This window comes from Cyclopterus lumpus, chromosome 8 (genome assembly GCF_009769545.1).
Source record: "Cyclopterus lumpus isolate fCycLum1 chromosome 8, fCycLum1.pri, whole genome shotgun sequence".
NCBI lineage: Eukaryota > Metazoa > Chordata > Actinopteri > Perciformes > Cyclopteridae > Cyclopterus > Cyclopterus lumpus.
Window position 1 is genome coordinate 14,490,950 of NC_046973.1, and position 13,917 is coordinate 14,504,866.

Below are 13,917 nucleotides of genomic sequence, written 5' to 3' on the forward strand. Positions count from 1 at the left end.
CTCTTCTCATCACAGGTAGGTACTGGGGTTGTCAGTGACAGCCAGGTGGAAGTACTCGGGCGGGCTGTTCCTCTGCAGGCTGCTGTTAGTCTCTCCCCGACGGACTTTGGTGGACAGGGTCTTCCTGTTTTTAAAGCCATCATTCCCAACACCACGGTTCTCCAGACTGGATACGATCATCTCCGACAGGTCCTGCTGGAGCCGCTGGAAGTTCTCCCTGTAACATGAGGTTTATTGTGGATTATGGATGCAAATGTGACCAAATGAAAAATGCCTTAAATTATGTTCATATGATACAAGGGCCAAAGCCCTGTCAAGCTTAAACAATTTCTTCTTCTGCTACATTAGGGTGGGTAATAACTGCCTGACATTTTCTCTTGATTAAATGCTGATCATGAATACATTCATGTATCCATTGCATTATAATGAATTGTGTCCCAAATTTCTAATACGCTCACTGTTGTTTTGTAGCTGAACCCAGTTTACATCAATAGTGAGCTGGAAAGCACTGTTGGGATTGAGTGTATCTCTCACAATGGAGTTAATTAATATGAGACCGTGTTTTACTCACGCTGTTGGTGGTGTTGGCAGGTTGTATTTCCCCCCAGTCACTCCTGTTAACCAGTATGTCATCTCTTTGCCTTTACCCTGAGGGTCATGAACAAGGGAATGAGAGTAGTGGCCTCTTTCTGTACGGTTTACGTTTGATGTAAATACCTGGATGAGTACATAAGAAGCCAAAGCAAACCCAGCTCACCTTTAGGTACGTCTCTCCTCTTTCTTCATACTCAAACTTGCAGTCTGTCCTCTGCAGGATGTTGATGGTAGACTGGCTGACGTGAATTCTCAGAGCTGGAAAGACGACATGAGGGAGAATCATAAGGGTCAACCCCTCAGCTCTCTTAAGATCAGAAGCTGCACCTAAACCACCAATATTGTGACTGTGTTAAGATGCTTGTTGTCTCTTACGCAGGCCCGTGGACTCCATGCGTGATGCAGTGTTGACTGTATCTCCGAAAAGACAGTAGCGAGGCATCTTGTTCCCCACCACTCCTGCTGCACACGGCCCTACACACAAATACACACAAACAAGCAATGCTATCTTATTTTTCATTTCATTATTTCCTTTCAATCCAGTTAAATGGATCAAATCATTTTACTCTCCCGTTGTCTCGGTGGCTTCACTGTTCAAGTCGTCACTCTTCTTATTTTCTTAGTTCTCACACATTTGTTGACATTGCTGAACCAAACCTATGATTATTTATAACATCTATGATCATGAGAAAGGTGTTTCTGGTTGTGTCTGACTAGTCTTTGGCTCACAATTGATATGATTCAGTCACTAGATGTCAGTAACATCATGAGGTTTGGACTTTCTCTTATTTCTAGTTCAATCGTTGGCATTGTAAGAGTGTGTTACCGCCACCTACTGTGTTTTTAAATTACTTTCACATCCATAATGTTATTATTTACACACTCTTGTCAATTACTGGCTTAGGTGTTTCTAAGTGTTTCCCACAGCCATGTGTAGACATGTTGTTCTCATTTAAGAGAATGTGGTGGGTGGAAATGGTTAAATAATGAGAAAACTGAAAAGGGGAGTTACACATTTTTAAAGTAGTAATAAAATGTAGTCTTTTATAATATTTTATTAACTACTGTTTAAATAATCTATTCCATTTGAGTATTTGTTTATACATAAATAAAACATAAAACATAATGATTCTTAGTTTCAGGTAATTATACACTAATGAAAACACAGTTTTACGTATTATATTCCATTTGTGCCAATTAATTAATACAGTATTCATTTAAGGGAAGTTTATGGGCAAGAATAAGCATTAAATAAGACCATTTCATGACTTTCTGTTACCTGAATGAACGCCGATCCGAATCCACAGAGGGATGCCGGGCAGGTGCTGCAACTCAAAGGTCCCTACAAAAGCCAGGATGTCCAAGGCCATGTGGGCAATATCCACTGCATGCCTGTCGCCATTACGTTTGGGCAAACCTGATGCAACCATGTACGCATCTCCTATTGTTTCAACCTGGGAGGCAAAAGATGAATAGCTTCATTATTACATTTTTCTAATTTATCAGCTGTATTCCGTGAACAGGAAATCACTAACTCTAACTTGAACTGCATGAGAGTTTTAGATTATTGTTGAACCAAATCTAAGTTTTATCTCACAAGATATAGGTCTTCGAAATACAAAAAAAAATACACCCAGAAATAGAGATAAGACATAGATAAGATTGTCTGAGCTTAACTTTCCCCACTGTGCTGCTAGTGCCTGCCTGCTTGACTTAAGTACCTTGTACACATCATGGTGGTCAAGGATGCTGTCAAAGTTCTTGTAGATGTCGTTGAGCATATCCACCACCTCCATGGGGGTGCTGTAGTGGCAGAGGGTGGTGAATCCCACAATGTCGCTGAAATAGATGGACACCTCCTCAAACAGCTCCGGTTCCACTTTGCCCGTCTCCTTCAGTGAACGCACCACTGGGCTGAGGAGACACAGGGATAGTGACAAATACTGATGTTAATTGATATAGCTGATAAAGACATTTTAATTGCTGTCAGTTACGTTTAGCTAAGGGAGTATGACATTTACATGCAAATGACGCTTTGCCTTGAGCAGGAGGCTCATTGCCTCCACGGGCAGGAAAGACAAAGACTAATGTTACCAAAGGGGAACAAAAATGAGGAAAATACACCTTTTTAATCACAGCACAAATAGGTATATATTGGATATTTTTGCTTGAAAAACTGGAAAACCTTCAAAAGGTCTCATGAAATGTGATAGACACTCATGATACAATAGAGAGAAAAAAGGAGAAAAAAAGAGAAAGAAAAGGAGATGAATCAAAAAGTCTTCAATACGAGGCAAATATATAACAAGGCACAACAAATGTTCCTGGTTCCTCTTCTTGTTTGTTGCTTTGTCAGTTTGGGTCCTTTAAACAATAAACATTCGATCCTTTGTAAAATAAGATTAAAAGCATGTTTCCAGCCGCCCTCTGTAACACATCAGCAGATACACAAGCGTACCCAGGAAGTAGCATAAAGTTGAGGCGATCAGCTCTGTCCCTCTCAGCTTTGTACAAAGAGGTTCTCTCCTCTACCAGATGCTCCAGAGTTCTGGAGTACATCTGCAAGCGACGGATCAGGTTGTCCATGTATGTCTCACTGGCTTGGTTGTGCAGGTTACTGTTTCAAAAGAAAAATATATACATTGTTACAAACACTGTGAATTAATTAATCAAAATATAAGAGTATAGTGCAGCAGGACCAATCTCAATGAACAGGATTACATACACAGTAGGGCCAAAAAGTATGTGGACGTTCCCATTTTTCATAGTTTTACTTCTAATTATTGTAAACCTTAACGCCACAGCATAGAGTGGTATTTTACACCAGTTTAGTTGATTACAATAATTAGTATAGCCCCAAATAACATATTTAGACAAAAACGTTTTTTTGCAGTTTGTTGTCGAACAGTTTGACTGTACTACACGTATGGGTGTAATGTTCTGGTGTCCATCTATACTTGGCCATGAAGTGTAGTAGTGAAATAAATGAAAGTCTGACTAAATGAATGTGTGGTGGGGACGTACCTGAAAATCTTACCCAGAGTTACCTCTATTCTCTTAAAATCTGGCCTTCTTTCTGGGTCTTCATCCCAGCTGTTTTGTATCAGTATGAACAGCTATATACACACAAACACACACAACAAAGAGGGGAAAAGAGGAAGGGAGTGTATGGCTTTCTTTATCTTACTTTGATGAGTCCAAGCAGCTTTATTTTATAAACCACCACTCTGAGCAGAGTGTGTGACTCTCTTACCTCGACCTCTCTTTCTGATGCGCCGTCAAAGGTGAGGTCCGGTCTGAAGATGTTCATCCCACTGGGATAATTCACTCTGTAGATCTTCTCTGAGGGATTGGATGACATAAAGACAATCAATGCGAGCAGGCGTGTAAACTGTCTTAGGCTGACAGAGTACGTTTGTTTTTGTTGCTTAATGGTGTGCCAAATCATCCAGGCCTACCTGCAGGATCAGAGCAGTACTCCGTATAGAAGGGGCTCCGCCTCAAAACGATCTCATGAGCAATGATGGCATAGCTGTAGACATCGCCTTTTTGAGACACCCCATCTTTACGAAGATGCTCCGGGGCCGTCCACACATCTGAGAGGAGAGGAGAGGAGAGGAGAAGAGAGGACAGGATTACTCTATTCTCAGTGTTTATATCAAAAATGTACCTTGGTGATGATGAAAAACTCACCTCTGCCTGGCCTCAGGATGGTGTGACAGCCAAAGTCAGTGATCTTGACCACCATGCGGTTGTCGACCACACAGTTGGTGGACTTGAGGCGACCATGGACCTCAATGTTACTGGAGTGGAGATAGGACATGCCCTGTATAGACACGAAGTAGGAGGACACTAGTGACCAGGACGGTTATTCAGAATTGTTATGTAAAGTAAAATATATCATTAGCCAACTGATTGTCTTTGAAACACATTCAACAAATCATGGCTATGTCCATTAAGAAACATTCAAGAAACTGAAGTTTAATGAATATCACTGAAGGAAAATAATCCTTGATTGCTAAAAATAAATGATGTTGAATTGTTATTGGTATTAATTGGCAAAGCGTATAAATAAATGTAAAAAAACCTTTGGTAACAAAAACAAACAATACCTTTGCTATGTCATACATGACTGATATCTTGAACTCCATGTCCATGAAGGTTTCATCTGGGTATGAGATCCTGTCATTCAGAATGTACTGTGGAGAAAAACAGGTTCGACAAAACTATAAATCACAAAGTTCTTCGAAATTTGTTATGTTAATTGAATAAATGTGATCTTTTTTTAATTTCTTTTATTGTACGTGAATACAGATCTGCATTGAAATACACACAATGATGAGACTATCTTGGGATACATGATCCAGGTATTTACTTGAAGCAAGCATAGTCCTATAGTTACTATCTTGCAATGTAAAAAAAGAAAAGAATGACCTCTATATAACCTCTGATCTGATATTGAAGGGAAAGAGCACTCTGTGAGTGAAGCTCTTACCCTGAGGGAGCCCCTCTGACAGAGCTCGAACACCCCAAACACACCGTACTCAAACTTCACTGTGCCGTAGAACTTTGTCAGGTTGTAGTAATCTATACGCAGCAGCTGAAACAAGGAGGCAGGGGCAAGAAGGGACAGGGAAGTGGGACAGGAAGGGTTAAAACAAAACAAAAAGGATTGGGCAACACACTTGTATTGCTATGACATCAGAAATGACAACTGGAGGAAAATGCTCATTCATTCACAATCTTTTAATATTATCACTATGAAAAAGTACCACATCTAATTCATTAGCAGGAATATTCATGTCTTAAAAAGTGCTAACAAAGCTAGAAATAACTTCCATGGCTGGGAACATCCTAAACTGACAGAAATCTTCACCTCTCTCAATGGAAAAGTATTGAAGTAAAGAAGACGGGAGATGGAGGTAGGTTTACCAAAAGAGTTTTATATGAAGATTTTTTAAAAATCATATAAGGGTGTCTTACAGTGTTCAGCTCAATCCTCTGGTCCTCTGTGAAGTCTCCATCTGTCTGTTTTAACTCTTTCAAGATTACAGGCTGAAGAACACAAACAAATAAGACACATTTAAACCGTGAGTGCAAAATACATGATCTCTTTCTTTTTGTTCTTTTTAAGACTAAATATATTTTTTTGAAAGTTACCTTTTTGTCATAGCGGCCTCGGTGATTGAAAAATGTGCTGTCCTTCCTCTTATCTTCATCAATCTGTTACACACACACACACACACACACAAACACGTATCTGATTTCATATTCTAATCTTGCTGGATATGATTTCATCAAATTTCGAGTATACATAATGTAAAAGAAAGTATTGAACTCCGTAAACTTCCAAAGCCTGATGGATGACAGATTTGGTCAAGGTCAGGAAAAGGAACTTCAACAAACTTTGCATTTGTTGATAACCTGATAAGGTACTTGAGTTCAACACTCAGGTGGATGCTCTATGCTCCCGCCACAGAGGGAGAGTGACTTCCTTCTCGTCTGAGGTAGACATTACTCCTCTAGATCTTTACATTGATTATAGTTGAGTGCTGATATGTTAATGCATTGAATCCTGTACATTGCACCTTTAAATATCACTTTAGCTGCTAAATTGCATGATGAATTAATGTTGACATGATGGTATGTCAGGCATTCTTTACTAAAAGGGTCAATAGTTGCTGAGTGGTCTTTGAGTTTCTGTACAACAGCGCAGATGCAGTAACCAAGACCGACCTGACAAAAAGGACCAATAGGCATGAGACACGTGAGCATATCTAGCAGGTCTGTTTTAGACAGGTTCATTTCAAGGGAAGAGCGGGCCGCATGGACATTTTACAGTAAAATGTGTGGTGTCACAGATATCAAGTGTGAAGCCTAATTTAAGCGAAACAAAACATCAAAGATCAGTCCGATGAAGCGGAGTCCATCAGGAGGGCGGTGTCCAAGTATGCTAAGCTAATTAGAGCACCGTTTAAAACAGTGAGTACACATTCAGGCTACAAGGGGCTGCTCGGCGTATTGCTAAACATGGGCAACCACTCACAGACAGAGAACACACAAATTAGGCTTTTTCTCAACAGTGCAGAGGTTGTGTTTGATTGATCGCCGAATTAACACACACCATCATATCCAGAAATAGAGACTGATCGCAAGAACTGAACAGTGTAGGTGTGAATGAGCAACTAATAAGCAAAGGGATCCTATGCAAATAATAGGCCAACAACAACATAATTAAATTTCAGACAAGGTCAAACTTCCAATAATAGTGGAACGAACTAAATGACATGTGCGTTAAGAAATGCTGCCGGCACACTGGTTGTCTTCATCTTTGTAAAGTGACACTCAACATAGAAAAGCATTGACCATGTAACCGCTGACTGATGAGGCTGTTTACCTTCAGTGAGACCTCCTTCTCGTCCAGTGGACCAATCAGAAACGGGTTGATGTGAGACCACTTCTTCTGCATTAGACGTTCTTTCCTGTTCTGCCTAACATTATTCACACACACACATACACACACACACACACACACACACACACACACACACACACACCGTAAATATGAGAACAAGGGATATTTGCTTTCAGAGTGCATCTAATCATGCTTCATGCATTCATCAAATACTAATTATTCTGGTGCTCCAACATCAAAAACATTTTGTCCCCAACAATTTATACTCTAGTCAGAACGGTTGAATCTTCCCAGTCTCTGAATGCAGCTTCACTGATGCTAAAGCTCTACATGTAGCACGTGTGATGCAGCAGCTGTTTACCTGTAGAAGATGAGAGCGATGGCTGTCACCACAACAACACTGAGACTCAGAACGATTACAATGATGTCCTGCGTATCTAAGTCTGGAAACACACACACACACACACACAGTTGTACCGGGAATAAAAACAATGAAATAACACCACATGGATTTGAATGAGGTTTTGTGTGCTCTGTGTGTTAAAGCTTCTCAGGCCTACATGGGAAATCTCAAACACACATAGACACAAAAACTACGCTGTGAGATCATGAGATGAATGGGTTGTAATATTAAAGTCGCAGACCAGAAAGAAACTCTGCTGTATGGAGTTAACAATCTTCAGTGAAGCACCACATCACTGTCCACGCTACCTCTACACTGTGTCTGTGTGTGTATGTATGTGTGCGTGTGTGTGTGTGTTTGTGTGTGTTTACCATTTAGATTTGTTGGCACGTCAGAAGGTAGGTGACCATTCCAGTGCAGGGCGGGGTTTGTGTCGACCACTATGGTTTTATTTTTCGATGTGTCAAACATCAACAGGGTTTCGTACTGGAGAGAGAGAGAGTCAAAGTATAAAAACAAATGTTCACATTAGCTGTGCCAACGACTGAATGCACAATAGTCTCACCTTGCCAGTGGCGGTTGATGTGTAAATCATGGAGAAGTTAACATCTCGGTCCCCATACTCATCGAGCACATAGTGTCCTCCCATACCTGAAGAAGAAAGTATTTTTAAACTCCTAAACATGGCATAATCTAAATGTATGATTGTATGTTATTGAATCAGCTACAAAATGTCTATTGCGGAATGTTTAAAAAAATCTGCAATCATAATGATTAGCCTTTGCCTCTGCTTTAGATTAGAAAAATATGAAAAATCTCATATTAATAAAACATTATTTAGTCAAAAAAACAACAAGTAGGCCTGCTATTAACAATTTAATATACAATGAATCTGCCATTTTCTTGATTAATCAATTCATTGCTTAGTCTATTAAAGAGAGTCCGAGGTGACCTTTTCAAATAGCTTGTTATACCTGACAGACATCCCATACCTTCAAGATATTTAGTTTACTTTGTTTTAAAACAAGGAAAGGAGCAGCAAATCCTCACATTTGAGGAGCTGGCACAACATCACATCACATTTGAAAAATAATGATACTTGATTATCAAAACAGTCGTCAATCTAATCAATTAAATGCTTATCTAACAACAAGCAAATATTTTACAGTATTACATTTGCAAGCCAGGAGCATTTTGGAAACTCAGATGGTGCCTTCGTGGCCAGCAGAGTTGCCTTCCAAGCAACATTGTCCAAAAAATATCAAACCATATGCAATTCTGGATAGCATGGAAATGACCATGTCAATTTTGTTGTGTCTTGCTTTGTATTTTTTAACCTGGAACGTGACTAATCAAGACATTTTAAAATTGAATGCTGCAGAGAGCAGACTGCAAGGTTATCACTGAGAGAAACCTTTAAAAATGTTTGGTTTTGTCACTGACAGGCTCAGATTGTTATTATAAGTGTCTGACAATATTATAAAAATGACCCTACAGCTCTGACCCCAGAGCCTACAGATCTCGCTCTGAGAAGTCGCAATCTGGAATCTCGCGTTCTCATCCACGTTGTCGAAATCATCATTCACCCATCTCAATAAAATATTTTAGATAACACTAAGTGACACTTTCTATACTCTAACACAACCCACTGTGTTACTCCTCCCTTCAACTCTCACGTTTACACCGTTGCCTTCGCAATACTACAAACAGAAAGCAAAAAACATGTACATAGCAGCACATTTAACGTATCTCTCTCAATACTGAACCAATTTAAAAGTCACTTAGACATGGGAAAATAGTTCGAAAGATATCGAAATTACCCTCCGAATGTACTTTTCATCTAATCTCACATTGCAAGACCAATGCAAATTTCAGGGGTTGGAACATCCTTGTTCCCTTGGTACGGAACAGTTTTCAGATCTTCTCACGACTGCATTACCGAGCTACAATAAAACTATAGCCGCAGAGCAAGACATGTCGTTTTTTAAATTTTATTTTGCATTGTTATTCTTCCTCCCATTGCAATGTTAACCTTGAGCTGTCACTGATCATACGCACCATCAAAGGAGACGTTAACAAAGGGGTTGTCATCCAGAGGCACATCATAGGATTGGTTGTCTCGCTGGCTGAGCATCTTTTCTCTGAGCACTTTGCCAAACAGCAGAGCCCCATCATGGTACCCGGCCACATAGTCATTTATCTGCCCGTTAGATGGAAAGATAGACAAAACAGTCAAAGCCGGATGCAAAAACCATTTTCATGACACAGTCTTGTTTGAGATGTTGCTCACCGTGTCGTTGTAGGTCAAGTTTGATCCATAGATGTAGTTCCTCTGCGGCAGAGTGATCACTAGTACATCCTGCATACCCTGACTGGATGTTGTGTTGACATAATACTCAGGGCTGGAGGAAGATAAACGGTCTCACTTACATATACACGTATACATTAAAAAGGTCCCTTCACTACATATTTTAGTTTATTCTGATTTCTTTTTTTACACTGAAAAGACTCAGTGTAAATGGTGTCATCATAGACAGGCTTACTTGTAAATATCAAGGAGAATGAACATGATGTCTTTATCAATCCGGTCCACCTTCTCCTTTATTGAAACAACGTCATCAGGGCTCCCACAAAAGATGAAAACTGAAATACGACATTTTAAAACAACTTATTTTTAGCACTGGTTCCATTATTTAAATGTTACTATGTACAATTACTTCATACGTATAATACAGATTGACTTTCAGTGTTTGAGTTAGATATGTACTGTATATTAAAAACACCAACAACAAGCAGGTTCCATACATATTTCACAACAAAAAGTGGGCTGGTGATGAGCAACTTGCAACCTCATGGTGGTGCTAGAGGAAAGTACAGTGGATCACCAAAGTCAGTCGGTTTCATCCTTCCAGAACCATGAATATATATCTCTACATATGTGATGCAATCCATTCATTACACTTTGTTGATGAGATATTTTACTCTGGACCAAAGTAGTGGACCAACTGACACACCAACAGACCAATCCCTCAAGAGCTAAAACTATTTTTAGCAATATTACTTTGAAAAATTGCAACGCTACATCCTGTTTTGGCGCATAAACATTCCCACACCCAGCCCCAACTTCCTCAATAATATTTCACTTTTTGATACTTTTGTCTGGACCGTCAATCCAAACATTAAAAATAGGAAAGCAGGCTAACAGGGCAGAGTTGCTAAATTACCTAGACTCTGTGAGTAATATCTATAGATAGAATTATGAAGCCCAAATTAACATGTTTGCATTATAGCTCATTATACTAGATATTATATAGCCCATATTATAGCCCATTGTACTAGATTTTGACCTAGACTGGTTTCCTGTTCACCCCATGCACACTAATGTTGTGACAGGTTAGATCGTTTACTCACCCATAGATGTAGATACTAGATGATGTTTTTTTCAGATGAACATAATCCTTTTGATTTCAAGCTTTGTTGAAAAAATGGCAGCTCAGGAAGAAATGCTTGATGTGGTGAGATATAACTCAAACAGACAAACCAAAGACTCACTGTTGCTGTGTCTTTTCTTAGAGTTGAGTGCCTTCTTCAGATCTTCCTCCCCACGCAACATCTCTCTGTTTGTCTTTGAGGCAAAGCTGGCAGAGGGTGCTTCCAATGCGTTGATGTACCTGGAGAAGAAGCGAGGAGGAGAAACCAAAAAGGGACACATGCTTTAGTGCTGAATAAAGCTGCTGAGGTCAATCAAGTGAATCAGCCTGTGTTGTCTCACCAGAAGCAGTCTTCAGTTATGTTGGTGGACTTCTTATACACGTAGACCTGCTTCCATTCCTTCTTAAATGGCAAGGTTGTTATCATAAAGTTGTATAATAAGTCTGAGATCTTGCGTGCTGGAGGCAGAATTCGGGTCAGCTTGGGCTTATAGTCACACGAGAGTCCGAAACTCCCAGCAGAGATGATGGGAATGCTCAGGTTCAGGCCAATTTCATCACTGAGGTGGATAACGGGGGTTAAAAAGTCAGAAATCAGTCAGTTGTTTGGTGGTAGATAATCAAACAAAAACAGAGTCATACTCACTCCACTAACTGGAAGGTGGCATAAGTGCAGGAAGGCCCCAGCATCACGCATCCAACCTCATCCTTACTCTGCAGAAAGATACAGTGCATGTACTTATTCTGTCATCACAGAGGCATTATAATGCTTACAATGCTATATTTGCATTGGCATCTACTACTATGAAGGCAACCCCTGCAATGGCGACATTGTTGGTGCAAGATGGTCAGTCTTCAAAGAAGTTGTTTATCACTGACTGTTAGGCACTGACAGCTCAAAGAATGACATCTACTGTTGAAGTTTTTAATGATTGACATTTGAGCCTTTGTAACTGTCCTGGAAATAGTTTGACAAAATTACTTTTTTATAATTCATCATTTAAGTGAGCCAGGATAACTATTGAAGCAATTGACATGTAACTGTGCCAGCTAAAGAGTAATCTAAGGATGATAAATTATCAAACCAGAAAAAAGGAAACATACAACGTTATTACTGTGTTGTTAACCATACAGAAAGGTTTAATCCCTTGAATCTTAGCACTATTAACAATAGTTCACTTCTTTCCTGAAGCTCTCAGTGCCTCTTCACCTTAAATATTTGTTCCACACCACCCTTGATTGATTTGACCTTAATGGCTGCACTAACAGAAACACTTTGAACACTCTTCAGCCATCTCATCTTTTAAAACCTTTTGACCACACTCACATGCAGCAACTTGAGTATTGCCACTCCCTCACAGGTGCTGCTGCCACAGCCCTGTCGGTTGTACACCGTGGTGTCGAAGCCATTGTAGTTAGCCGTCAACTTGAAGTCTAAACCTTGAGTCATGGAAAGAAGATAAGAGTTATTAATATAAAAAATGGTACAATTAGATTAGATTAGATTGACTTTATGAAATGCTTCTTCTACAGGCATATATAGATATCACGAAGCACGAACATTAAGAGAAGGTAGAAACATCTAGCCTCCGCCTAGGAAAATATCCCATTAAAGCCCAGCTGCTAATTGTCAGTGTGTTACATCTGGATGTTTCCTATCTCTGCACATGTTAAGATACAATATATATAATGTAACAAGGAGACTGTGCTGGATTCTTTTCGGTGTATTAAACATGCTTTTGCATCTAGCACAAGAGCAATCACATGCATTACATAACCAGGGGTTTCCTGTACAGCATGCACCTGTAGGGTTGGGTATCAAACCAAACCCCAATAGTTTTGGGTACCAACCACAATATGTCCATAGTAGAGCAAATACTGTCAATTACTGACTTGTAATGAATGTCAGGTATGTTTTACTTATTCTTTGATCAATAAGATTTATTTAGCTGAGCATCAAAGTTCTTTCTTGGCCTCAAAAATGACAATATATATTGTTACGGCAAAGTTATTGTACTTGTGTTAAGAGTTTCTAACTCTGTTGAAAGTATATATTTCTGAAAGTAGACCACCCCATATTTGAGAGACACTGGTGGCATGTATTTGTTGATTAGGTGTTGATCAATTAAATGTGAAATCGAATTAATCTTAATTTGTTTTATTTTTATTAGGCTCAATTAAGTGTGAAATTGAATTCTAAAGTCTAATCAATTTGTGATTCCATTTTTTTTTATAGGACAATTAAAAAAAGAAGTCGAAATCCAAAAAAGATTTCATAATCCATGAACAATTTAAACAAAATCTTGGGCAGATTTAGTTTTTAAATCACATTTAAATTGTTTATCATCATATTTATTTGTTTGCGTATTGTATCAGATTACATTTGTCTGTAAGGTCTTATTTGAAAACTGTCGGTCCTTACCATACTTATCATTCTGCTGCTTGTCCTTTTCAATGGCTCGTTCCACGGCCGCCTGGACGAACGGCCGACTCCACCCATAAGTGTTGTCCTCCAGCAGCACAACATTCATGGTGTATGTATGGTTCGATGACAAACAGTCTTCCATCATTTTGTTGCCAACCACCGCCACTATTAATACTCCCAGGTAAGGCAAACTGTGTGAGCTGTACATGTTGTTCCGTGACATTTTCCTGTTTCCCTCCGAAGTTTGTGTCTTTTCCAAAGTTTCTACATGTCAAAAACTACAAAACCCCGTCCTTACAAACAGAGGCCGAAAGCAGGTTTTTACATACGTCCGCTTGAACAGATCCTCTCAATTGACGAAGTCCAAAAACAAAAGTGAACAGTTGACTCTTCGGTGACGAGGCAGAAGTATCACTGTTCACTGTCCAGCATCCAGACAAGAGAAGAAAAAAAAACTTTTGTCTGAGATCTTCCACAGAACCACTTTAGTCAATACAAAAGAATCAATCGCAGGTTTCACACCAGTTGCTCCTCTCAAGCCTGAGATCAATAATCCTCCACCTTGGTATGGTCTGGTCTACCTGTCCTACATACGTTAATGAACAACAGTCAAGTGACAGTCGGTGCACCATTCAGACGGAGGGCAGGG

General features: G+C 39.5%; 1 protein-coding gene across 1 annotated transcript; it reads right to left on the reverse strand.

Moving 5' to 3' along the window:
- Positions 1–9: 9 nt before the first annotated feature.
- Positions 10–13,476, reverse strand: gucy2c (guanylate cyclase 2C). The gene is made up of 27 exons (XM_034539177.1): positions 13,266–13,476; positions 12,171–12,283; positions 11,490–11,557; positions 11,185–11,403; positions 10,965–11,083; positions 9,956–10,055; positions 9,703–9,814; positions 9,471–9,612; positions 7,978–8,063; positions 7,784–7,898; positions 7,371–7,452; positions 6,992–7,085; positions 5,755–5,817; positions 5,578–5,649; positions 5,090–5,194; positions 4,707–4,793; positions 4,288–4,420; positions 4,053–4,190; positions 3,848–3,936; positions 3,619–3,710; positions 3,053–3,211; positions 2,316–2,508; positions 1,874–2,048; positions 970–1,068; positions 758–852; positions 572–648; positions 10–217 (listed from the first exon to the last, which is right to left on the reverse strand). The coding sequence occupies exons 1-27, from the start codon at positions 13,474–13,476 to the stop codon at positions 10–12; spliced, it is 3,246 nt and encodes a 1,081-aa protein (XP_034395068.1).
- Positions 13,477–13,917: the final 441 nt, after the last annotated feature.

Excerpts from the sequence above, each read along its gene's own strand:
- gucy2c (XM_034539177.1), bottom strand. The coding sequence starts at position 13,476 with ATGTACAGCTCACACAGTTTGCCTTACCTGGGAGTATTAATAGTGGCG. Across the intron at positions 12,284-13,265 it reads GCAGCAGAATGATAAGTATG|GTTTAGACTTCAAGTTGACG; the intron begins GTAAGGACCGAC and ends CCATGACTCAAG. Across the intron at positions 2,509-3,052 it reads AACTTTATGCTACTTCCTGG|CCCAGTGGTGCGTTCACTGA; the intron begins GTACGCTTGTGT and ends GTGTCTCCTCAG.